This window comes from Ictidomys tridecemlineatus, chromosome 15 (genome assembly GCF_052094955.1).
Source record: "Ictidomys tridecemlineatus isolate mIctTri1 chromosome 15, mIctTri1.hap1, whole genome shotgun sequence".
NCBI classification, from domain to species: Eukaryota; Metazoa; Chordata; class Mammalia; order Rodentia; family Sciuridae; genus Ictidomys; species Ictidomys tridecemlineatus.
Genome location: NC_135491.1, coordinates 35000902 through 35027654, shown reverse-complemented (window position 1 = coordinate 35027654; position 26753 = coordinate 35000902). Strand labels below are relative to the sequence as shown.

The 26753-nt window shown below is 37.3% G+C and overlaps 2 protein-coding genes across 6 annotated transcripts in view; one reads left to right on the top strand and one right to left on the bottom strand.

Annotated features, from left to right (window-relative positions):
* The window catches only part of Ogfod1 (2-oxoglutarate and iron dependent oxygenase domain containing 1), a 44139-nt gene extending 40983 nt beyond the window's left edge, over nt 1-3156 (bottom strand). For all 5 annotated transcript variants that reach the window (XR_013430903.1, XR_013430904.1, XM_078032345.1 and 2 more), the window contains exons 1-2: nt 2933-3156; nt 1152-1297 (exon numbers count right to left, since the gene is read on the bottom strand). Coding sequence is in view for 3 of the 5 variants with exons in the window: in XM_078032345.1 (XP_077888471.1) it covers nt 1152-1297; nt 2933-3086 (300 nt within the window). In the remaining 2 variants the exon portion in view is untranslated. The remainder of the gene's footprint in view (nt 1-1151; nt 1298-2932) is intronic.
* A 183-nt stretch (nt 3157-3339) lies between these two features.
* Nudt21 (nudix hydrolase 21) lies at nt 3340-24469 on the top strand. Its single transcript, XM_005318194.5, has 7 exons — nt 3340-3606; nt 7053-7253; nt 8050-8113; nt 12782-12871; nt 17986-18061; nt 18864-18978; nt 20336-24469. Exons 1-7 carry the CDS (start codon nt 3491-3493, stop codon nt 20355-20357), a joined length of 684 nt encoding a protein of 227 aa, XP_005318251.1. The 5' UTR covers nt 3340-3490; the 3' UTR covers nt 20358-24469.
* Nucleotides 24470-26753: the final 2284 nt, after the last annotated feature.

The window sequence follows — 26753 nt, the reverse complement described above, 5'->3', positions numbered from 1 at the left end:
AAATTTCCCTGATGGAATGAATATGAGGGGTGAGAAAGGAATCAAAGAGACTCATTTTTGGCTTGAACTACTAGAAAGATCAAGTTGGGAGATAGGAAAATGGAGCAGACGCAGCAGAGATCAGGAGTTCAGTTTTATAAGTATTAGGGCTTATAAAGGCAGATAACTGGGTTTTCATTAACCTGTGTAATCTTACTATAGACAAAAGTTTAATTTTCATTAGGTTTTCTGATTTAAGAGTCTCACTGTTTTCCTATATGTAGCTTGGTTGATTTAATCACATGTATGAGGTCCAAAGATAGATTGAGTTAGGGCAGGATACTGCCAGCTGACCAGACAATCAGTTCTAGTGTAAAATGATAAAAAGGATAGAAACCCATTATTTACTTTTATCCCAGATAAAATCAAAAGGAAATCGCATAGAAAACGATTCTTCATTTTTCTTATCTGTATTTTTTGAACATTTTGGCCCTGATGTCATGAGGCTTTCTAAAGGATATCCAAAGTGATATATTCCCTGTACTGAAATATATTTCCCAAACTGAGAAAACCAATGACATATTTCTATGCTAGTCTGGGCTGAATCTTTTAAGAGTAGAAGAAAAAATCTTGATTTCGAGATAGTCTTTTCTGCCAAATTAAATTGCCCATCAAAATGGAATGGATTTAACTGGACAGGGTATAATGCAGGGTATACTACAACATATGAAGCCCACCTAAAACAAGGACATAAACTCAAAATTTTAAATGGTTATTAACTTTTAATGCATAACTCCCTTCACTATACCACTCTCAAATATGTAATTCGTGCCTTTGTTTATAACGAACTTCCTTACTGGCAAAATGTATTGCTAGATTATTCTTGACTACCTTTGTCATCATCACCCCTATTATTTCAGACTTTTAATGTTTTCTAGAGCAGGCAATGTCAAAATCTCCCTTAAGATTATAGCACCTAATACATAGTTAACACTCAGTAGGCTACGTTAAATGAAGGAATGTTTTGAACAACAGAACGCTAAGGACTTCTCCTGGCACCACCCCCACCAAGGCAAACTCGATCTAAAACCTTGAGTCTTAAAGGTATTAAATGGTTTTATAGACAATAAATTTCTGAGGTGGAAGAACTAATGTGACTGGGCAATAAATACCTGCTGGAACTTATATAAATCATTATACTTTTCATGAAAGTCCAAGTTCAAAAGTTCCTTCTGAAGCCCTTCCAAGAAGTCTTGGTTTTGGATGAAGTTTGTGATCACACAGTGTAGAAAGGGGTCCATGTCCATGGCAATGGCTTCTGTAGGAAGGAAAATATTATCTATGGCTTTCTTTCCTTTTGTGTTTTTGACCCCAAAGTAACACAACAAGAAGAATACAAAAGGGGATGTCGGCCATGAATTTTAGGGGACCCAATGCCTAATATCTAAGATTTGGGGGTGGGGAGGAAAGAATCGGAAGCTCTGCTCTTTCTTTTCTTTTGGTACCAGGAATTAAACCCGGGGTGTTTACCCACCAAGGCACATCCCCAGCCATTTTTTTTTTTTCACTTTTAAACAGGGTCTTGCTAAGTTGCTGAGGTTGGCTTGGAACTTGCAATCCTCCTTCCTCAGCCTCCAAATCACTGGGATTACAGGCCTGAGCCACTATGCTTGGCTAAATGCTGCTTAAAATACTAGTCCTTAAGATGAGCATAGGTGACATCATTAAATCAAAGTTCCTGCTTTTTTTTAAATTTTAGTTTTTCAGTTTAATGATTATTGAATGTATTTTAGATTCTTAATTCTTTCCTCCCAAATCTAAAATTACAATAGAAAAACAAGAGCAACATTGGCTGGTAATTTCTCTTCAACTCTGCCATTTCTTCCCCTAGTTTACTATGGGAGGAAGTTATTACATACTTTTAAAAATAAAGCAGTTCAGGCATAACTTTTGATTTTTTGATTTCTATCCCAACATTGCACCCACTACCTCTGGAAGGCTAGATCACTATTCCTCTAAAACTAACCACCACCACCTCCTACCAGGTGCCTGGTTCAGTGGTGCTGTTCATGCATGATTATTTCATTTAACTTTAATGTGTGGGGTAGATATCACTACCCCTATCTTACAGATGAAGGAATTGAGAAGTCTGCCAGTGTCCAAACCCTGCACTTTGAATACTAAGCGGTTCACTTTCTTCTCAGTATCCCAAACACCCAGGATTTACCTCTTCAAAGCATTTTAATAACTGAAACAAGAAAATATGGTGAACCTTGGAAGAAAATTCATGAAGAGCTCGTATCCTATAAAGTATAACTTGAAGCTGAGGGTGGAATCCCTTGAGAAATATTCAAGTGATCCTTCCCTTGGTCAAGACACGTTTATTTCTTAGGTCATACAGCCGACTGGACAAAACAAGTGCGCTCAGGTGTTTGCTCTCTGACAGCTAACAGCAAATGCTCTGGCTAAATTATCATGGGATGATTGAGCATAACGCTTGCCAGAAACATCACGAAAGCCACTTGAACATCTGTCCAAATGTTTATTGGCCCTTACTCAGGGAAACATTTACTGATGTGTGCATGCATCTATCATTGCCATTCAACATCTTTCCGAGATAAATTATATATATGAACTAAAGCTTAAAAAAGATTAAATCTATTTCCCAATGATGCACCATCAGTAAAAATCCTAATTCGTAATCTCGGATTTCAGAATTCTATCAATTGGTGCATCTACTTCCCGACACTCTCCGGCCTATATTTTTTCTTCTCAGATTTCTCACTTAAGACTAATTTTAAAATGAAAGGGAGCAGCAGTTGAGGCAGGAGGGTCGGAGGTGACCAAAGTCATCCAAACACCTTTTCCCCTGGGGCCCGGCTCCAGTCCCAGAGCTTTTGCCCAGGCTTCCAGACCCCTACGCGGGGGCTCCTCCCTCATAGCACCCGGTTACCGTGATTGAACGGAGTCCTACGGCTCCAGGCCTCAGCCACCTGCTTTTTCAAGGTTTCCTCCGTGACAGCATCGGAAAACTGTGCTATCACCTCCTTTTTTCCCTTCTTCCCCACCCAAGCCGGGCCGGGTTCCGCGGGCCGCTTTCCACTCATCTCACAAGGTATACGAACCACGCCACACCGATGAAGTGGCTACTTCGTTCCGGAAACTACAATTCCCAGAATGCCCCCGCGATTTTCCAGCGCTACCCAATGGGAGGCATCAAAATACGAGGAGGCGGAACCCATAATCTGATTTATCAATGGAAGCTTCAGATACTGAGATCACCTCGCCAGCGATTGGCTAAATGGCTCTCGGCCTGAAAGGCCTCCGCCTCTCTACTTCCTGCCGCCAGAGAGCCCGGATTCACTTCCGGCGTGCGTTCGCCTTCTATTGCGCTCTCCTGTTAATGGCGGGCGGCGGCTGCTGAGCGGGACGCTGATAACCGCTGCCCGCACGGGGAAAGTCTCCCCTGACTCCCGCTTTCTGCTCCCCGCCATTTCCGGAGCTCGCCAGCATGTCTGTGGTTCCACCCAATCGTTCGCAGACGGGCTGGCCCCGGGGGGTCACCCAGTTTGGCAACAAGTACATCCAGCAGACCAAGCCCCTCACCCTGGAGCGCACCATCAACCTGTAAGTGCGGCGCGGCCTTGGCGGGCATCCCTGTCCTTGGGAGCGCTCCTAGAGACGTTTCTGCTTCCCGCGCGCCTTGAGCGGGTCCGCGAGCTGCACGCCTCCCCGCCACCCCGACGCCCGCTCGGGGATGCCACTTTCCTCTCTTCCTCAGGCCCCTTCCTGTTCTCATAGCTCCTGGGGCTTAGAGTCCTCTTGGAAGTTTCGTTCATTTGAAAACAGAGCTTGTTCTCATTCCTCTGAATTTATTCATTCTGGTGAAATCGAAGTTTGCTTTGAATTAATTTTTTGTCACCTATTCGGAGGTAACCAGCTTCAAAATGTGGTTTTTATCTTTCCGATTCAGTGTTTATACTTTCACGTCACGTGTAGGGTATTTCTTTGTGTGTGTTTACTGGAAACGAATGGTGTAACAGCATCCTTTTTGCAGTTTTCACTTTAACAGAGTAAGATTTCGGGACATATCTGTATGCAAGGGTCTAGGGTTTCCCTCCCCCCTTTTAAGTGTTGTATAGTATTTCACCTTACGAATACACCACCTTTAATCTAACTGCTCAGGGATACCTGGCCTACCCTGTGCATTCACATGTCTTGTCTAACTCAGCAGCAGCATCCCGGGCATCAGTAGGCCTCAGTTTGGGAGTATGGACGCTGTTATGGTGGTGGGGCTTTTAGATAGTGGACTGAACCAGAGTATTGCCTCAGAGAACCCATGGCGGGCTCTTTTCTTTTCAACATACCTTTCTCTTTAAGCATATCATTGCATTTCAAGGTCACTGTCAAACATAATCTTGCGGTACAAGTAATTGGTATTTGGGGTGTGTCTTGCTCAAGATATTGTCTGTATATATATATTTTTTTCTTGGTACCAGTGGCGCTTAACCACTGAGACACATCCCCACCCCTTTTTATATTTTATTTAGAGACAGAGTCTCCCTAAGTTGCTGAGGCTGGCTTTGATCTTGGAGATCCTCTTGCCTCAGCCTCCCAAGCTACTGGAATTACAGGTGTGTTGTGTGTGTGTGTGTGTGTGTGTGTGTGGTCAGTATGCTTTTTTTTTTTTTGGTTGATTTTTAGAGTTTGATTTTCAGGCAGTGTGGTGCTGACCATAATGGAGGATGTGGCCAGTTTATACCGGTCTGTGTTTAAAAAAATGCAAGGATTTGCTGCTTTTTTTTTTTTTTTTGGTAAGACAGTATAAGTGTTTTATATTCAAATAAAACAAGTGTCTTGAAATAGAAAAGATGTTTATTGTTGTTTGGCAAAGCAGTTGCTGGTTTGGAAATTTGGATAATAAAAATATTAGATTTATAAAATTTGGAATTAGTTGATAGTCATGTGTATAAATGTTAAAACCTTAGGTATTAATTACATTAACATGTAGTAGTGCTTTAATTTGATACTACTTTTTAAAAGTCCTCATATAAGATTCCTATGAAATGGAAAAGACAAGTTCTTTTAAAAATGGATGAAAGCACAATTTCTGTATTACTTTCAGTCATGATGTGAACTAGGTCCCACTTGAGCTTTTGTATGTTTTTGCATTGATTACTTGATTACCGGATCAGTTTGCAACAAGCCATTATGTAGCATTGATGCTATGAACAAAATGTCTTAAAATAAAAAAAGGACTGGGGATGTAGCCCATTGGTAAAGCACCTCTGGGTTAAATCCTCAATATATTAAAAAGAAAAAAGCTATGTATTGGGGCTGTGGATGTAGCCCATTGGTAAAGCACCCCTGTATTAAATCCTCAATATATTAAAAAAGTTATGAATCGATTTATAATACTTTTCTTTTCATATAAATATGATATTTAGAAATAATTGTTGTGTTGTGAATGGCAATTCCTCTGGCTGAGTAATGATCTATTAAATTGAAAACAAGTCCCCTGTCCCCCAGAGTATTTTCATCTATGAAATACCGTGTGAATGCTTACTTTGTACCAGGCAGTGTGCCTAATACAGGAAAAAGAGTGATAAGAAAGATGTAGCCAGCCCCTGCTTTATGATGCTTATAATAGCATAACATGTATGTATTTGGGCTGGCACTTTGATTTCACAGCTGAAAATTCAAACTTTTCATCTTGATAACATCTCCTTCTTGCTATGGGAGCTGGCTCTTTCAAAAGAGATGTGTTATCTTTCTAATTTAGGTTCTGAGAACTATATGTTATGTAAGGTATTTTTTAAAAATTACCTGACACATAGTGCTGTGTGCTCCTGCTGACATTGACAATGTTAGATTTACCATTGGGACTCCTGGGAACAGTTCCTTATAATCTTTAATGCATCCTGGAAGGGATATTTTTTTTAATGTATTTTAAAGCTACTTTATTTTTGCCTAGAATTTGGCTTCTGTAATTAAAGTAACTTTTTTGTTTGGATAATTTTGATTTCTCTTTTCAAGAATGGCTGAGTGGCTAGCCCATTGGCACCTGCCTATAATCCTAGTTGCCCTAGAGGCCAGGGCAAGAGGATCACAAGTTTGAGGCCAACCTCACCAACTTAGAACCTGTCTCAAAATAATAAAAAGAGCTGGGGATGTGAAAAGTGCCCTGGGTTCAATTCCCTTAAAAAAAAAAAAAATAGAGTGGATTGGGTATGTAGTATGTCAAGGACTTTTCATAGAATGTGGCTAAGACATTTTTATTGAAAGGCTTATATAATCAAGGTATTACAGGGTGGCTTGTGATAAAATATACATGTGGGGTTTTAACTCTGTAAGGAAAAAATTGATCTTTACTAAATAAGATGACAGCTATCTTCAACAATATAAACCATATTTTGAGTTCTTGATAAGGAAAAGTGTATTCAGATTAGATATGATGGGTAGAAGATTCAAATGAGCGGGAAAGAATGAGGATACTGAATAGAATAATTTGCAGAAGGCTAAGAAGGCCTCTTTGTAGGTTTAGAGAGGAAAGAACCTAGGAAAGTTGATATGGAAAAGCTTTTGGTGCTAGAAAAATTTGATCATAATTGACTTCGAGAAATGAAAAATAATTAGAGAAATGCTTAGTATATAGGAAAAGGGGGGATTAGCTATTAGCACCTATAGTTAATAGAATTTATGACTAGAGTATTAGAGGAATCAGGTTGGTAATTATTGATATAGCAAGCTGTGGTTTAGAACCAAAGTATTACCAATATCTAGATAACCACCTCTCTAAGCATTTAAGGGCCTTATAGTAGCATTATCTATGCCTGAAAGTTCATTTATGGAGTAGCTACTTGATCATAATGGTTTTCTGATTTCAAGACTTCAGAGAGCAATATTCTATTCTCTGCTATTTCATTTGTTAATTGTGTAACTTTGGACAAATCCTAAGTCTCTGAGCACAAAGATAACACTTTTGATTATATTTTCTTTTGATGTAGTTGGTATCTGTTATGGAAAATTATGGTTATCAGTTCTCATAATAGATGTTTATTTTTGGATCACAGGTACCCTCTTACCAATTATACTTTTGGTACAAAAGAGCCCCTCTATGAGAAGGACAGCTCTGTTGCAGCCAGATTTCAGCGCATGAGGGAAGAATTTGATAAAATTGGAATGAGAAGGACTGTAGAAGGGGTTCTGATTGTACATGAGCACCGGCTACCCCATGTGTTACTGCTACAGCTGGGAACAACTTTCTTCAAATTGTAAGTGGTGTTGGAATTAACAGCAAGACAACTTTTAATAGGTTGGCTGGCTTATGTAACAGTTTTAGTCCCTAGTCGGTTATTCATTTCAACAAACACTGTTCAGTGGAGTCTTTTGAAAGGAAAAAAAGTGTGTTTTCTCCAGGACAGTGCTCATTTATTTTTCTAAATAGAAATCTGCACATTTCTAATATTATCGATGTTAATGATTGAGCTTGGAAGAAACCCCATGGAACAGATTAGTTCAAGCTCAGTTTCCAGATGTCAGCATAGCATTACTAAGAGCAATTGATGTTATTTCTTTCTTAGAATGGTGTTTTCTAGTCTCATTTTAATATAGTTCAATCATTTGACCTCATAAATCTTTTAATATTTACTTGGCCCATGGCTTTTTGATTAATTATACCAAAAAAGAAAGTTCTCAGAAACATAGATTGAAATTCTTTAAAAATGTCCAGACCTAAACAATGTGGTCTATGCTTTCTGGGCATTTCTAGATTCCATTATTATGGGATAGATTTCAGAGAGAATATTGGGATGAATTGGTGTCCAGTAGTTAACCTTTATGTTTATACTGGGTTATATATTTTTTCTGTTTAAAACCAGCACAATATACTGTTAGTCTGATGAATTAACATTATGAATTCAACTTTCCAGAATGTTCTTTCCCCTGCTTTTGACATTTGTTTGTTCTGAGTGCCTTATATGACATTGAGAGAAATAATTACTATTGTGTTTTTGTTGTTATCCCCAAATTGTATTAAGTTGAAAGCTGAAATTCTTAACCTTTATACAGACCTGGTGGTGAACTTAACCCAGGAGAAGATGAAGTTGAAGGACTAAAACGCTTAATGACAGAGGTATTTTTCTGTTTAACCACTTTGACGGTTTAATTGCCCATCTGAATATCATCAACTTATATATAATTTTGTTTTTGTCTTGTGAAAAGGATAAATTTATTTTGAATATTTAGTTTTTAATAAATACAGCTTAAACACCAGTGTTAGTATAATGTTTATTTTCTGAAAGTTGAACTTATAAGTTTATCTAAATGTTTTAAAAATTGAGATGTTGATGTAACAATAATGATAAATAAAAGCCCAGCATTTCTTGAGTATATACTGTTCTGGACAGTGTTCTAGATGTTTTACCTATAGTCACTCCTTTAATCATCAGAGCAGCTCTGGGAAGTAGGTACTATTATTACTAATCCTATTTTATAGATACGGATACTGGGATATAGATAGTTTTGATATTATACTGCTACTTGTAGTGGAGCTGGAGACATGAATGCTCATAGTTTTGTTCCAAAATAAGTCTCTAAAATTTGCCCAAATTGTACTACTTTTTTAAGAAAATCATTCTAATGTCTACCTCTTAATAGTTGGATTCAAATATGTAGATACTGAAAACTGTAGGTTGTTTTAATGATTGATTTTTTTTCATATTTAAAATGCAGTCTTCTTCTAAATAATAAAATTAATCCATACCTTCTGCAAAACCCTTGATGCACAGAGAAGTAAAGGAGAACCAGAATTAAAATCACCTAAAGATAAACTTTAAGTATAAGTTCAACTTTCAGAAAATCATTATACTAACACTTGGGTTTAAGTTGTCATTATGAACTTATTTGGTTGTTTTTCTAGTACTTGTTTCTTTTTAATATGATTTTTTTAAATTGTTTTTTTAGTTGTTGATAGACCTTTATTTACTTATATGGGTGCTGAGAACTGAACCCAGTGCCTCACACATGCCAGGCAAGTGCAGTGCCGCTGAGCCTGAGCCCCAGCCCCAGCCCCTTTCTAGTACTTGTTAAAGTGCATTATAACTCTTCATTTCCGTAGATTGAATCTACCTACTTACCTATGCTTCTGAAAACCCCACCAAAGAGGCAGGAAAGGGATATCTTTAAAAACTTATAAATCCAATAGGATTGAAGGAGTGCAAAAAGAAACAACGTAATTTTCGGAGGAGCTAGGAGGGGCAAATAATGATTGACTTAGCAGAAGCCTCAGTCCAGAAGGAGAGCAGAGTAGAATTTAACTGTGAAGAACACCAGAGTCTGAGGAATTAGAGGTGCTAGGTACATATGAAGGTCAGTGCTTGAATGGGTTGAAAGCTAGATAAGTCTGTATAAGATAGATGTATTGTAGGGCTGGGGTTGTGGCTCTGTGGCAGAGAGCTTGACTAGCATGTGTGAGACACTGTGTTTGATTCTCAGCACCACATATAAATAAATTAATAAATAAAATAAAGGTCCATTGACAAAAAATATGAAATAAAAAGGTGTATTTATATAGCTAGATTGTCTTCTACTCTGTACAGTTAGGCAGAGTGGCTGGGGATTGATTCTACAGAGAAAGCAATGGAATCAGAGAATGAAACCTTCATTGAAAGGTTTAGGGGATGGGGAGAAGTGAAAGTTTCCATCCTGAATAATATCTCCAACTCTGAAGCGAGCTCAGAGCATCTAGTGATAGATGGAGCAGAACTATATAAAAAAAATCCGGCCAGCTGAGGAATGTTAACAATTAGTCTTACATACCCAGGCAGAAGGCTGAAGATTTTGTTTCTGGAGAGAGGGACCAGTCTAAGGAAAACTCCCAAGTGATGCTATTTGGGAGTCTTCCTGAAGAAATAGCATAGCCCTGCCATTCATTCACCCAGAGATGTTAATTCAACCTCTTATGCTTTATCCTTAATTGTGAGCAGATAACAAGTATGTTAGACTTGTGGGAAAGGCTTTTTAATAAGAGAGGTCAAAAGAAGCAAAAGGGGGCTGGATGTAGCTCATTGGTAGAGTGCTTGCCTGGTATGAGCAAGGCCCTGGACTCCAACAAAAGTACATGTGTACATACATACATTTTTTAAAAAACGGAATTCAAGAGAAGTGAAAAATTCAGTGACAAAACTGTGATTAATTTTCTTGGTACAATAAGAGAAGATATTATGAGTCTGGGGTTGTGGCTCAGTGGTAGAGCACTTGCCTTGAATGTGTGAGGCACTGGGTTCGATCCTCAGCACCACATAGAAATAAATAAATAAAATAAAGGTATTTTTAAAAAGAGAAGATATTGTATCTATGAGACAAAGCATCCTTTAAAAAAGATTTTAACCAACCCAAAATAAAACCTCATGAATATTTTTTAAAATGTTAGGGCAAAAAACTCAGTGGTGGGTTAAAAGGTAGTTCATACTATCATAAAATAAAATGAAAAGATAAAAAGAATGTAGATTAGAAAAAAACAAAATTAGTGTTCATTTTTAAAATGACCAATATAAATTATAGGTAAATAGAACTGAGGAATAAGATTTAGCAAAACATAATTTGAGATAACTTCCTAAGCCCAAAGGACATCTGAAAAGACTTCCTGGCCTGCCCTCTATAAAAGAGTATTTAAAAATCCACCCGAAGGTACATCATTATGAAAATTTAGACCAATGATGATAGAAGGTACTCAAAGCTTCCAAAGTGGAGGGGAGTGGCTGGGCAGCCATACACGTTAATATAAGCATCAAAATCAGAAAGGCATCAGACTGCCAACAAAGAATACTGGAAGCTAAAAGATACTAGAGCATGCTCCTGTAATTCTGAGAGAATGTGATTTCCATCCTAGCATTTCCTGTCTAAAGTCTTACAAGTCAAGGGTACAGGTAAAATAGTTATTTCCAGACATGAAGAGATTCAAAAACTGGTATTAGTTCTTGTACCTTTGCTTAGGAAACTTCAGAGGGTTTTCACTACCACAATGAAGAAGTAAACTAAGACTGAAGATATAGGATCAGAATATTAGAGAGCATCAAACTGTAGGAGAAAGGTCAAGGGAAGCCCTAAGACTCTAGCTGTGTGAAGCAGGGCTGAGTGCATCTAGTGTAGATTGGAGCATAACATCTCTTTGAAAAAGTGAAATTGATAGAGTAATTTGATGCTTAAATTGGGAAGAAATTTAAATTATTATGTGGGAGTAAATATAGTGATAGTAAATGAAATCAAACATTTATCAACACTAAAGAAAAAAAATAGTTGTACAAATAAGGAAATGTAATTGTCATTTACTAGTTACTATTGTGACTGATCTACCTAAGTATATTAATTTGTTGATAATGAGAGAATGTAGGGAGAAAAAGTATTGAGTGGGTGATATGGTTTTAATATCTAAATTCTCTTGTGTAATAGAGGGAGATTATAGGGTTCTTCTAGGTTTTTAAAATTGAAAAGTAAGCCTTGTGCATTGGCACATTCCTATAATCCCAGCTGCTCAAAGAGGCTGAGGCAGGAAGATTTCAAGTTCAAAGCTAGCCTCAGCAACTTAGGCCCTAAGCAACTTAGGGAGACTGTTTCAAAATAAAAATAAAAAAGCCTGGGGATGTAGCTCATAGGTTAAGTGCTCCTGGGTTCAATCTCTGGTTATTCCCCCCCCCCCCCAGCAATAAAATAAAAGTAATCAAGAAATGGTCATAAAAGAATGTGTTTAAAAATGTAACTTTACGTTGGATAAATCTGACAAACACGACCTCAACCAGGTGATAAAGGTTGATATTAGTGGTAGGTGGTTCCCTTGATGTGAAGCTGTAAGAGTGGCAAACTTTGCCTCTGTGGTCCTCCTCCCAAAGATTCATTATCTGTCTAATTGAGAGACTTTCTACAGAAGCTGACCAGTAGACTTCAGAACTGTCAAGATCATGAAAAACAAGGAAAGTCTGAGAATCTGGCATAGTCCATAGGAGCCCCAGGAGAAATGATGAAAAATATATTGTGATATCCTAAATGGGATCTTAGGACTCAGAAAGGACATTAGGTGAAAAACTAAAGATTTCTGAGTAAAGTATGGATTTCAGTTGGTAATTATGTATTGGTATTGGTTCATTAGTTGTAAAAGGAGAAACCAGGTGTAGGGCACATGGAAAGTCTTTGAACTATCTTTATGAGTTTTCTGGTCGTCTAAAACAATATGTTTAAAAATAGAGGCAACAGGAATAAACAGCTGAGTTGAATGTTGCAGCCAGTGGGAACAGGTGAAGCGGAACAGATAACTTCCCTTTCTTACTATATGAACCTTCTAGAACCATTTTGAACAATGCAAATGTGTAGATTATACTTTTGATCAAGTTAACTAAGTTTAATGTTAAACAGAATAATAAAAACGAAGATTGTGTATTTTGAAAATATTTCTAACTTGGTTAGGTAGAGAATTTATAGAAGCTCTAGTTGATTCTAGAGAAACTCTTGTATTGCTGGTTTATGTAATTGTCTGATGACCTTGGGTTTTCTGTGTATACCCAGAGCACAGTAACAGATTTGTTGGCCCTATATAGCATTATGTTCATAGTAGAATGCTAATTTTGAACCAACAGTGTCTATCTTGGGCAGAATGACATAGACAATAAACAAGGAATTATATAAGGAAGGCACATTAACTAGCTGTATGTCTCTACTAGGAGTGCTGCCAGAAATAGTCTCTTCATCAAAGAAGGGTGTTTGTGAGTAAGTATATTTAGTTTACTAGCTATGTCATTTCTTTTGACAGATACTGGGTCGTCAAGATGGGGTCCTGCAAGACTGGGTCATTGATGACTGCATTGGTAACTGGTGGAGACCAAATTTTGAACCTCCTCAGGTCAGTGTTCAGTTATCTTTGCTGGACATTTGGAGAAACAAAAAGATGATTAAATTCTAGACATTTAAAAAATGATCAAAGTACTATTTGACTTTGAGTTTTCTTTTCTCCCCTCCTTCATTTAGTTAACAAATGACAGTGCCACATATTCATTTCTTTCAAAGGAAAAATTAAAAAATATACAAAAATAGAGAGACTAGTAATAAATGAATCCTGTTACTGTCATCCTCCAATTCATGGTCATACATGTTTTTATCTGCTTAGATTTTTGTGAGGCAAATCCTAGATATCATTTCATTTGTAAATACTTTAGTTTGAATCATAAAAGATAAGGGCCTTTTAAACCATTATTGTACTAAAAAATGAGAAATAGTTCATAATATCATATCCAGTCACTGTTTTTACTGTCTTGATTATTTCTATTTTATATTTGTTCCAATTAGCATAGTGTTTTTTTAACTCCTACAGGTTGTCTCTTTCTTTTTGTAATTTATTAATGATGAAAACAAGCTATTTAAAGTCTTAGTGTTTCCTTTGCTGATTTGCATCCCCCTTTTTTCATTGGACACATATTTCTTTCTCCTGTATGTCCTATAAATTGATAGTTTGATCAAAAGATTGAATTCAGTCTTTATGTGGGGAGAAGAGGGAGTAACAAGGCTTATCATTGATGATATATTTATATATCTATTCCTGTGTAACAGATTACAGGTTGAGCATTCCTAAAAATCAAGCATTTAAGTCGAGAGTGCTGTGGTTGACATGACACTCAAAAAGTTTTTGGTTTTAGAATTTTTGATTTTTTAATTAGGGATATTCAACTGGTTAAGTCTTTACCAGTATTCCAAAAATCTGAAAAAAATTCCAAAATCTGAAGTGCTTTGGTTCTAAGCATTTCTGATAAGGTATAATCAACCTATACCTCAAAACTTAGTGGCCTAAATAACAGAAATGTGTTATCTTAGTTTCCCAGGGTTAGGCATCTGGAAACTACCTTGCAGGGTAGTTCAGCTTAGGGTCTCATGAAGTTAAATTGGCAACTGGGACTGCATTGCTGGGATAGGCTCTGATCCCAAGCTCATGTGTAACCCCTCAGTTCCTTCTGGGCTGTTGGACTAAAGGCTTCAGTTTTTCCTGGCTGTTGACACAAGGCCTCCCTCAATTACTTGTCATAAGAACATCTCCAAAGGATAACTTTCAGTAATACAACTGGCTTCCTCAATTGGCTTGTAATTGAAGAGATGGTGGGTGACAGTGAAAGTGACTACAGGGGAAGCTACAGTTTCTTATACCTCATCTAAGCAGTGGAATACCATTGATGCTGATGTACGTTATTGATCACCTTCTAGTGCATTGGGAGAACACTCCACAAAGGTGTGAATGCAAGGAGACAGGGATCATTGGGTGTCATCTAGAGACTGGCATCCCCATCTGGTATTTAGAATATCTGGTTGTTTCGTTTTATAATATTAACTAATTGATGAGAATTTCCTGGATCTGTGAATTCATTAGGTTTGTAACACTTATGTAAAGATAAATTGTTGCTTATTTATAAAGAGGTGTATAATGTGTATAAGAAAAAATATTCTTTTTTTCTTACCAGTCTTCAGAAGAATGAGTTCATTATTTAGCATCCTGCAGACACTTGACTTTCTTCAGAATAAGAGACTTTGGTGCAGATAGTTCTGGGAAGTGATTACAGGAAACAGAAGAGTATAGGGAGAGAGGGAGAGGAGAGTAGCAGCTGCAGAATGTGTTTTGTTTTTTTTTTTAAAGGAGGAGGAGGAACATTATTATTGATCTTATTACAACTGAGGGCAACTAGGGCAACTAAATGAATCCAGCTAAGGACTATCAGCAGCCATGTGGACTGTACTTCAGAATTGCCCATCAGAAAGACAGAGCAGACTCTTTCCCTGCCGCTGCTGAGTCCCACAGAGGCTCAGGTACATTCAAGATTGGCTTTACCCATCTGGTATAAAGCGGCTGGAGGTATGATGGACGTCATTATTGAAGACTGTCCTCATCCATGAAAGCCTTACACATGGAATATGCAAAGCTGCTGGAACCTTAGATAAGAGACAAGCCCAGGGGCTGGGTTGTGGCTCAGTGGTAGAGTACTTGCTTAGCACGTGCACTACATAAAATAAATGAATAAAAAAAAGCTAAAAAAAAAAAAAGGAGAGAGAAGGCCTTCATTGTGTGCTTGCATCCGACTGTAATAAGCCCATGTGTGTCAAGTTTGAGGAGGCCCTTTGTGCTAAGCACAATATCAGCCTAATTAAGATAGATGACAACAAGAAACTGGGAGAATAGGTAGGCTTCTGTCAAATTGATTGAAAGGGCAAATCTCTTAAAGTGCTTAACAGTTTTATAGTGCTTAAGGACTATGGCAAAGAATCTCAGGTCAAGGATGTCATTAAAAAGTACTTCAAATGCAAGAAATAAGCAAATAAAAAATGTGGTATGTGCACACACACATACACACACAGAAAAGAAGAAAGAAGGCCAGAGACCCCTCTCCCCATCGTGTGAGAGTTACATTAACTCCCTTGCACTTTCATGTTGGGTCTGAGCATGAGTTGAGAGATGTTTTGGGGTTTGAAAAGCAGATTCTGAAAAACAGGGAGCGGAACAATAGCAGAAAGCAGGGAAATTTCTGACACTTCCAAACACAGCTGCCCTGAAATCTGAGGGAGAATGTGGTTCTGTCATATTGGGCACAAAAATTATGTTTTAGGGGCTGGGGCTTCGGCTCAGTGGTACAGTGCTTGCTTAGCATATGTGAAGCACTGGTTCAATTCTCTGCATCACATAAAAAAATAAAGATATTGTGTCCAGCTACAACTAAAATATATTTTAAAAAGTATGTTTCAGTAACCTTTTGAAGTGTCAGTATGACCTTAAGAATTTAAATATATTTGATGTATTTTAATCTATTGTAGTGATTGATAATGTTATTGATGCTTAGATTTTCCTACTTTGGCTGGTGAAGGAACATCTTAAAGTTGGATCCTGCATTCTTTTGGCCAAAAGCCCTGTGGCTTGATAGCTTCTTTGCATGACAGGATGTTCTAGGTCAAGCAATCCACAAAATATTGGCCAAACAAAAGATGATTCTGTGCTTTCTCATTTGACTGTCTTGCATAGCAGAGGGATAGGAGGACACAGGGCTTGGAAGTGCTAGTGCACACTGCCTAAGAATTGCCGAGAACACATCTGTCTGTGTCTCGGCTTTAATTCCATACAGAAAAAAAAAATTGCTTTTTGTTCAAAAAGACACAGAGCAAACAAATCCCATCATTATGTACAGCTATAATGCACGAATAAAAAAAATGTGGAAAGAAAAAAATAATCAGAGCAATTATTCTTAACTGATTTTGGTTTTTTGAACATTATCTGACCTAATTGGAAATTGCTTTACAGTCTATTTTCTGAATACTCTCATCCATCTCCCCTGCCATGGTCCTAGAATGCTTCCCTTTGCCGAAGTCCTGGCAGTATCAGGTACAAAAGGATTGTATAGTTATTTAGTAAACCTAGAATTTTAGGTAGGCCCCAATGGGAAGAAGTTACGAAATTATAAGCTCCCTACAGTCTTTTCAGATAAGAGTGTAATTGCCTTAGACATTAAGTCCAGGACTGTAGAAGACAGGCTTAAAAAAAAAGGAACTGTAGCTTCAAGTGGAAGAAAATTAGGGTAATGGCACTCACATTGGTTTGGTCACAGTTTGGGAGCTTTTGTTATATGGGAGCCACAGGTTTTATTTTTAATTTTTTATTTTTTATGTGCTATTTAAGTCACTTCTCAGATCTTAGCTGCTAGTGTGTTTGTTTCTCTGCTGCTAATGTGTCTAGGGGACCTCCAAAGCCTTGGACATCACCTCAAACCATTTTTTTTAGGAATGGCTGTGATGTATAATGAACCTAGCCCGAATTCTGGTTAGGAGCCAGTGAGTAACACAATGAAAAGTGACATAGACTTTTATAATTAGATAAAGAGTTGAACAGATGCTGTTGAATTTTGGCTTCACTACTTAGCAGAGTCATCTTGGGAAAGGTTCTTGGTCTCTTTTAGTAGAAGTTATAAAATGTAGATGATGATAATACCGCCTTTTGGCAGCATCTACTTTTTTTCTACCTTCCTTTTAAGTCTATTTTCAGCACTTTTTAATTCTCTTGCCCTCAAATAAAACTCCAGAAGCAAAATAAATTTCTGAATGTATTGTGGGGAGATATAGCAGAAGTTTTTGTTAAGTATACATGCTAGGGTTAGGAGAAAAATCCCTTAGGTTTGTTTTTTGTTGTTGTTGTTGTTCTTTAAAATTTTGGTGGATTGAACTCAGGCCTTCACATATGCTGGTCAGGCAATCTACCACTCAGTTATGCCCCTAGCCCTAAAACTGTTCATTCTTATCTAGTAGTTTCATTCTCTAATTCTTTTTACCCCTTTAAATTGTCTAAAATATTTTCTCCATTTTACCAAGCAATTATACTTTGTCCAATTGGCAGAACTCCACTTACTTGGCTTGTCTAGTGTGTGCTGTGTATGTGTAGTTAGGAGTGTTGTTGAGGGAAGAAGGAACACAAAGCATCTTGTCAAATACCTCACAGGCTATATTTAAACTTTTAACATAGTAAACATGTTCCACATAGGATTCTAGAGCATTTTACCTTGTAATGATATTTTAAAACAGTAATGACAGTAAAGTCAAACTTCATCATGTTGTAAATTTCTTAGGGCCATAAATTATGTGACTTCATATTTAGTTGTCTTGAATTTTATATTCATATAAAATAACAAGTACTACTTGTTATTTTATATGAATGAAAATACTTATTTATTAGTATATCTTTTAGGTAATCCGTCCTGGTAATTGGAAACTAGAAAATAATATTCTACCATCAGTTTACAGTGTATTGGGGAATAAACAAACGCATGTGATGGAGTACATGTTAAATTAAAATTGTGTTTAGAATATAAAGAACTTGGTCTGAGAAGGGTTCGTAGTTAGCCTTAGCGTCTGAAATGTGAGATATTGATAATTAAAGGTGGGGAGGTAGAAAGAATTGTTGGTTTGAAAACTACAAATTACTCTCATTTGTTATTTTAGTATCCATATATTCCTGCACACATTACAAAGCCTAAGGAACATAAGAAGTTGTTTCTGGTTCAACTTCAAGAGAAAGGTAAGTTTTCTTTGGTGGGGGGCGTGGGGGTAATAGGGATTAAACTCTGGCACTTGACCACTAAGCCATATCCCCAGCCCTATATTTAGAGACAGGCTCTCACTGAGTTGCTTTGTGCCTGCCTTTTGCTGAGGCTGGCTTTGAGCTCATGATTCTCGTGTCTCAGCCTCCCACGTCACTGGGATTACAGTTGTGCACCACAGTTATTTTGTTTTTTGAAGGCACATCTAAACACTTGTAGAATGTTTTCAAGGATATTTCTATTTGTGTTTTTTCCAGGTTACTAGAGTTTTTTTGTTTATTTTTAATTGTAAAACCAAAACTGTGGCATGTTCATGCAGAATTACTTTAGTTTCTCTTAGTTGTGCCAGTCATGGTATTGAGGGAGAAGTAAATTTAGAACCTAACATACCAGATTATAGTAGTATTTTTCATTTTTTGCCAGAGGTGTGAGGGAGTCTAGGGATTTAACCCAGGGAAATGATTCCATTTTTTACAATGGTTTTATAATGGGGTTCAAAATGAATTATAACCCCAAGGCTATTTTCTCCTTTCTCCTGGAGCAGTACTTATAATCAAGTTGTACATGTTGTTAATACCATGGATCTCTTAAGAGAATCGGTTAGTTTCAAATGTGTGACTGATCTCTAGCATAGAAGACGCAATCAAAATGTATTGATGAGAATTATCTTTTTCTTAGACGTGTTTTTCAGATTTAAAATTGTGTATTAATTTGAAATAAAATAGAATTAGTGATTATATGAGAAGTTACAGAAAATGAATCCTGTTTTGTTTATTTTAGCATTGTTTGCAGTCCCTAAAAATTACAAGCTGGTAGCTGCACCACTGTTTGAATTGTATGACAATGCACCAGGATATGGACCCATCATTTCTAGTCTCCCTCAGCTGTTGAGCAGGTATGGAAAGTTGCACATTTTCTCATCCATTTAAACTGTCAAATTTAAAATATTCAGAGCCACTTGAGAAGGGGCAGTTCACAAAATCTAGTGTTTAAGGAAACTAAAACTGTAGGTTGACTCTTGAGGTCAAGTGTAAACCAATTGGCATGATGTTTTGACATTTATGCAACTGCTTCCTGAGATCTGATGTTCTCTATAGTTAAGCTTGAGTTCTTCATTCAAAAAGGTAGTGGTGAAATAGTCAACAGTGTATAAGGGAGTCTATATAAAACTCTGGAAATTGAATCTCTTGGTATAATATATTCTCTTTCCTTTTTGGAATTTACTATATTTGGCTTAAATTAGGGCATATGAGATTAATTTCCAAATTTTTACATGGAGTTTAAATTTTTAGGCAGATAAATTGATGAGAAATGGATTTTTAAAAAATTGTATTGGTTAAAGTTTTTAGAACTAACCAGATAAGAATTGTATAATACCATGGTGATTATGGATGTAGAGTCTATGTCAGTGTTTATATTTGAATTATACTTTCAGTAGTGATAATGTGACCTTGGACAAACTTTTATACCCATTTGCGTGTTTCTTCATCTGTATATGAGAAAAAAGTGGAACAACATGTAAAATGTTTGGAACAGTGCTAGGTTCCAGGTAAGTACTAAATAAATGCTAGTTTAAAAACTACTTCAGTAGTGATTTTAGCCCTGTATGAAAGATTGTTATATATGAAATCAGCCTACTTAGTCACTAATCAAACTTGGTCTTTTGTTCTTCTACTTTGGTCTCTTGATGAGTTATAAGTTGAAGTATGGTATATGAAAAAAAAAATCGATTGGCGTGGTGGTGCACAGTGGTTTGGGAAGTTGAGACAGGAGGATCTCGAGTTCAAAGCCAATCTCAGCAAACAGCAAGACGCTAAACAACTCAGTGAGACCCTGTCTCTAAATAAAGTACAAAAAATAGGGCTTGAGATGGGGCTCTGTGGTTGAATGCCCCCGAGTTCAATCCCCAGTACTCAAAAATGAAAAGAAAAAAAAAAGTGTTCATTTAAACTCCTACCTGTTGGGTGTAGAACTGTGCTGAGTGATCAGAATACAAGGACATGTAAAAACTTTTCCTGCCTTCAAGGAACTTGATAATTGACAATTAATCAAATATATAGTCTTTAATTTTTTTTCAATATAAATATCCAGCAACACTTATCTAATGTAGAAGGTAATGATTGGTGAGGTACAAAATGGTAATCATGTCAAGGGAGGGTAGAAACATCCTGATTAGTTCCCTTATCATCTACAGTGGAAACTATGTAACAAATACTGTTTTTAATAAAGGTATTGTTCTTTTTAAAATTCAGGTTCAATTTTATATACAACTGAATACCTGCAGCAGAGGAGAAGTAAAAGAAGCCGTCTCTGTGAGCACAGCTATACACAGTGTAGAAGAATAAACGTCTTAGTAAAGTTTTTTTGGTTTTTATCCCTTTCCCAATCCCTAAATTGCCGCTACTTTCTATTGTTTGAATAGTAAAGTTAATATGAGGAACTAGAGAGTGGTGTAAACAAATGTGATAATGTTTATTTACTTTTGGTTCTACTCATAATTTTTTGTACAACATTAAAGAGAGCAAACTTCTTTCTATTTGTATTCTTTTTTTAATTTCTCATTAAACTTTGAAAATCTCAAAAGTTGAGGATTGTTCTTTCCCTCCTTTAGGCTGGTGAACATTAAAACAGTGGCAGTTTAGGTTAGTTGAGTTTGTGGGACCCTTGCTCCAGTACCATTTTGGGGCACATATTCCAAACCCATTACTGATATTTGTGATGAGGATCTTTCATTACTTTTGGGAGCTTATTTGTCTGATTGAGTCCAAGGTGCAATTCCTGTACCACACTTTACATTCTTGTGCATTCTCTTGCTGAGAACTCCCGGGATATTAACTTACCAGTATGTTTTACAGCCATCTAGGCCTTAGTAACAACAAATATTAAACATATGGGAAATCATTAAAATATACTGGGTTAGCAAAGTCATGGGAATTGGTACAAAAAAGAGACCCTTTTAGATAGAGCTCATGTAGTGTTTTTTTATACAGTGGGTTTATTAATTATTTGTGCTATTGTGAAATTGTTTTTTAATTATCCTTAGAGCCATGGTAATACTATTAGGTTATAAAGTCTCAGCTTGCAGAGTTATCTCAACTAACTTGAGTTTATATCCATAGAGATGGAAGCCTTGTTTTAGCAAGTGACAAAAGCCTTTAAATTTTCTTTTTTTTTTGGAATAATCAAAATCAACTGAATTCTGGGTGCAGGGTAGAAGACAGATTTTGTCAGCATAAGAGAAAAGTACCGAATTTTTAAAAACTTACACGAACACCATCCAGTTAGGTTCAATGGGACTCTGCTGGTTGCACCATTATTTTATGGTCAAAACTATATTGTTTATGCATCATTATAGACTTGTTGACTACAGGATTAATGTGAAAGAAATCTTGCAAGGTATAGCTTGCAAGTTTGGTAAGTTTTGATAGGTAGAGATGAACTTTTGATTAGTTCATATATTTTTATGGTACTGATCACAAGGCTGGTAGTCTGAATATGGAGTGGTCAAAGATACGTCATGCTCTTCCCTATTCAGACCTGATCGGGCCAAGAGTGGCTGAGGAATTGTAAACATTCACATTTATTTAGTTGGAGTTTTATCAGATATTCACACAGTTGTGAAGCATTGACTGTACCTGTGCTCATTCTTTGTAATAGATGAGTACCAGTCTTCCTGACCAAAAGTGAAGAGTTTTGTCCTTTGAAAAAGTCACTAATCCTTTGGATAGTCCTCTTCCCTCAAGGGCTAACAGTCTTGTCCCTCTGATTTACATTATGCTAGAGTCTTTAGTTGATCCTTCCGGTTGGAGAATATAGAGATGCAGATAGGTTGATCCAGTTCATTTCCCATGACTGCTTTGGCATCTAAGTGAAAAGATAACATTTCAGATGTGAGCTCTTGCAATTCTGGGAGGGTAGTGATTTAAACATGCTGTTAGTCTAAAGAGTGTTTGAGTTGAAGTCATCTGATTCAAGGCCAGTTATTGCCCTTTGTAACTCACACTTTGACCTAGAAAATCTTGGTCACTTGTACAAGTTCTACAGTCAGTCGTCTGTATACCAGAACCTAATGAGCAAAACCTTTAAGTTGGCTGGGTTACTGATTTGGGGATGTAAGAGATCTGGTTTTGAATGTAAAATTCATATTGCACAAACACCAACTAAAACTTGGATCCCAGTATTTTAAGTTTCATAGTGGATATAGAACCTGAGGGATTAAAATTTGGTTTGTTTATTTTAAGCCTTAAAAGAGAATGTGGGCACTGATTAATGTTAAGATTGTCTGATTCATAATTTCTTACCATACTCCTTCAAGAACTAAGTTTTAAAATTTGCATTCCAATGATCTTCATGCTAAATATTGGATAGTTTTTAACAGGCATATTTTGAGTACTTACTGTGTCCCAGGTTGTTTATAAATGAAAGCCCACTTTTACAATTTATAACCATGATTTATGCTATCTTATTTTCCGTGAATACTCCAAGTAGTACATATTCTGTTTAAAACAGTATACTAAGTGGCACTACAAAATGTTTATAATAAAGTAGGGAGAGGAACTTTTTAGTTCAGTTTTAGTTCTTGTTTGAAGTCATATTCAGTATTGACATCCCTTTAGAGGAAAATGAGATTTTTTTTTATGCTATTTTAAGCATTTTAATTTTTTTCTTTCTTTTTTTTAAAAAAGTAGGCAATACTTAAAATGGCATAGTTCTGTACATAATTTGTACTGTAACATATTTCAAAGTTTTTGAATAACCAGCATTCAGTTATTTTTGGAATTTAAAGGTCCCATTAAATTAGCATTAATTGTATTTGGATAAAATGTAATAATCGAATAGCAGGTCTGTTTTCTTACAAAAGAGGTTGAGGACAACCTTCACATTCATCAGGCCAGCAACTGTCAGTTTACAGTTTCCTTTCTTAAATAATCTGACACTTAGGCCCTCAGCTATTTAAACTACTTGCTCAGTCACCTGAGATGAAATGCTTGGAGTAGCTTTTCCATATTTTAGTTCCTCAAACTTAATGTTTTTACTAGTATGTTTGGAACAATGTGTGCTGATCGCTAAGGCTGTTGCAGAGAATTTGCAGCTTTACATGTTGCCTTGCTAAAGAAGGCTTAGTGGGTTTTCTCTGTAATACAAGTCAGCTTCTGTAATATAAGACTTGATGTTCCCATACTTATTCCACTTGTTTTTACATCACTTATTGTATGGGTTAAACTCATTTCAATGGATTTGCTTTTGTTATTTAAATGTGTAATGAGAGCCTAGGATTCCCAATGAATCTGGAGGCTGAAGCAGGAGGACTGCAAGTTCAAGACCAACCTCAGCAACTTAGAAAAACCCTGTTGCAAAATATAAAATTTAAAAGGCTGGAGATATAGCTCAGTGGTAAAACACCCCTGGATTCAATCCCCAGTACCTGCTCCACCCCAAGAAAATAAACGTATAATGAGAAATAATAAATAATACTGTTATTTGACTTGAGCCATGCATCACCCCCCCCCCCCTTTTCCTGGGCTGGTGATCTAACCCAGGGCCTTGCCCATGCTTAGCAAGTGCTGTCACTGAGCTACATCCCAGCCTTAAATTTCTATTGTTCTTTTGTTTTGCCATTTTGGGGATTGAACCCAGGACCAATTAGTCTACCACTGAGCTATATTACCATCCCCATAAAATGCATTTTAATATTAGCTCATAAGTATCAAACCTGTTTTGTGGGAAAAAACACTAAGACCTATAAATCTAAATTAAGCCAAGTTAGGTGTATTTTTTAATCCCAGGAATTGTTAAGAATAAAGTTGGGAAGGTATGTTGATTAACAGCCAAGTGCAGACAAACGTGTCTAACCTCAGTGACATGGGAGGCTGAGGCAGGAAGATTGCAGCTTTGAGGCCAACTTCAGCAATTTAGTGAGGCCCTAAGCCACTTAGTGAGACCCTGTTTTGAAATTAAATAAAAAATGCTGGGGAATGTAGCTCAGTGGCAAAGCATCCTTGGGTTCAATCCCCAGTACCCCCCCCCCCAAATATGTTGGTTATGCTGTTTTATTGAAGGAAAAATCAATGTTTAAAAAAATGAAACCTTTGAATGGGGGTGGAGCTCAGTGGTAGGGCACTTGCCCAGCATGCATGAGAGGCCCAGAGTTCAATCCCCAGCACCACAAAAGAAGAACTTTTACTGTATTCACATCATGGTTTACTACAAGTACCATTTACAGTTTGGCTTTGAGAATTTTTCTGATATTGTTTATAGGAAATGTATAAAAGAAATGGTTTGAAGTTTTGGTTATATTTTTATATTTGTAAAGCAAGAGTTTGATTAAAATGGTCACTGTTCTTTTTTATTTCATTGTCATTTCAATAAAAATATTTAAAACAGAATTACTGACTGGGATAGTCCTATGTGTGCCAGTAGAAATCTTCTCACACTGTTTTTTTCCAGTATCATTGGCTGCGGGTTGTTGGTAAGAGACAGCTGGCCCATGTTGAGAGCCTGTTGGCCTGGGCCACTGATACTGCCCCTCCTTTGGCTCCCCATTGTGCCCTTCCTTTGGCTCCCCATTGTGTATGAGTGAGTTTTTAGCCAGTTTGGTTTCCTGCAATTGAAGGGGCACTGGATTTGGAGCCTGTAGACTGATCTGGAAGTTGTAACTGTTAAGTGATAAACTGCATCTTGTTCATATTATTGGGGACTTACTTTGTTCATGGGCAGAGAGTTGACTCCTTTTACCCCTCCAATTTGCACGGAAGTTGTGTGACACATCATGCCTGCTGGTTTACGTAATAATTTTTTTTCCTGATTTGAACTACTTAGGTAGAAGTTAAGACATGAGCAATGCATCTAAGAAGACACTTAGTACAGACTGGGGGTACTCAGTGGTAGAATATACCTTCCCTGAGCTCAATCTCCACCACCTCCAAAAAAAGAAAATAGTACAGAGCAAATCAGTTGATCAACAGACCTGCCTCAGTAGCGCCCCAAGATCTGACAAGATAGCTATTTCCGTACCCTTGCCTAATTTCAGTCATATAAGCTATACCTCTTAAAACAGGAGGAAGATAGATAAATTCAGGGGAAAACAGAATATGTTTGCTTAAAAGGGTGTAATTATCAAAACATCTTCAGCAAGACCCTACACAAAAACCAGACCAGAGATTCCCAGACATAGGAAAGCAAAGATGAATAAGAACAGAGTCCAAATGTGAATTCTGTCAAACCAATTCCAACAGGGTCCCGTCAGCCAGGCCAGCATGACCAAGGGCTGCCCTTAGGTCGTTAGCTAATGCAGTCTAATAGTCCGGAGCCCAGAGGTGATACTTAGGTGGGATTTAACTGTCTCCCTCCTACCCCCCAATAAAAGCTGGACACAAGTGAGTTGTTGCTCTCTTTGAGGGGCTCCATCCCCAGCTTGCTTTTTTTTTTTTTTTTTGCATAGGCTCTTGCTAAACTGCTGAGGCCGAGAACTTGTAATTCTCCTGCCTCAGCCTCCCAAGTAGCTGGGATTACAGGCCTGCACCACCATGCATGGCTTCCCTATAAATTTAGGTCTGTTAAGCAGTGTAACAGGTTGGTTCAGCTTGGGAGACTATTCCATAGGTAAGGCTACTGGATTAGTTAGCTCCTTGGATTTTGAGAATCTTTAGGCAACAAAGCTACTCATGCTTTCTCATAGGATGGTGAAAATCATGCATATGAAAGGACTCCAGATATATTAAAATTTGGAAATAGCAAATAATTGTCTAGATGTGAATTTTACACTGCATAAATTACTTTATTTCAAATGATACATTTATTTCCTTTAAGTCAAACCAAACCAGAGTCACCGGGCTGGAGTTGTGGCTCAGTGGTAGAGTCCTTGCCTAGCACATGTGAGGCACTGGGTTCAATCCCCAGCACCATAATAAAAATAAAATAAGTAAACCAGAGTCCCATGTCACAAAGATGCTAGGAAATTACGTCTTATCAGTCACTGGGGTGAAGGGCCTCCTGTAAAGTCTCAAATCTAGAAGGCATAAATGGTACTGTGAAATGAGGGTGAGGGAAGCCTTAGCTCTCATGGATCCCATAGGATTTCTTTTCAAGCAGGACCATCCTCTTAAATTCCGGTGCTGTTGCCTCCACGCTACGGTGATTCAGGTATTCCCTCCTATGTCTGTGGTCCAACCTTTCTGGGCACACAAAGCATTCATCCCTTCTGTGTCCTGTCCTCTCCTGGAGTAGTAGTAGTACCATTTCTGGGCACACAAAGCATTCATCCCTTCTGTGTCCCCAGTCCTCTCCTGGAGTAGTAGTACCATTTCTTAATAGCAATTAAGAAATCCTGAGGCTAGTGTTGTGTGCTCTATGGTGCCCACATGAGGTCTCAGCTACTCAGGAGGCTGAGGCAGGATGATTGCTTGAGCCCAGGGAGTTGCAGGCCAGCCTGGCCAACAGACCTACACCTTGAAAAAATAAAAATAAAAATCCTTGGGACAAGGATGTACAAAGTAACTTCTTGGATTGAGAGGTGGAAAATGTTAAAAGAAAAATTCCTAATTATTCTAGTAAGATGTCCAGTCATAAAGTTTTAAATTATTTAAAAATGCAAGTGAAAAATAATCTTACATAGTCGTGTTAATTTTACCTGTTCCACATGTTGGGTTTGCCGAAAACTCAAGCTTCTAA

Excerpts from the sequence above, each read along its gene's own strand:
- Nudt21 (XM_005318194.5), top strand. The coding sequence starts at position 3,491 with ATGTCTGTGGTTCCACCCAATCGTTCGCAGACGGGCTGGCCCCGGGGG. Across the intron at positions 3,607-7,052 it reads CTGGAGCGCACCATCAACCT|GTACCCTCTTACCAATTATA; the intron begins GTAAGTGCGGCG and ends TTTGGATCACAG. Across the intron at positions 18,062-18,863 it reads GGTTCAACTTCAAGAGAAAG|CATTGTTTGCAGTCCCTAAA; the intron begins GTAAGTTTTCTT and ends TGTTTATTTTAG.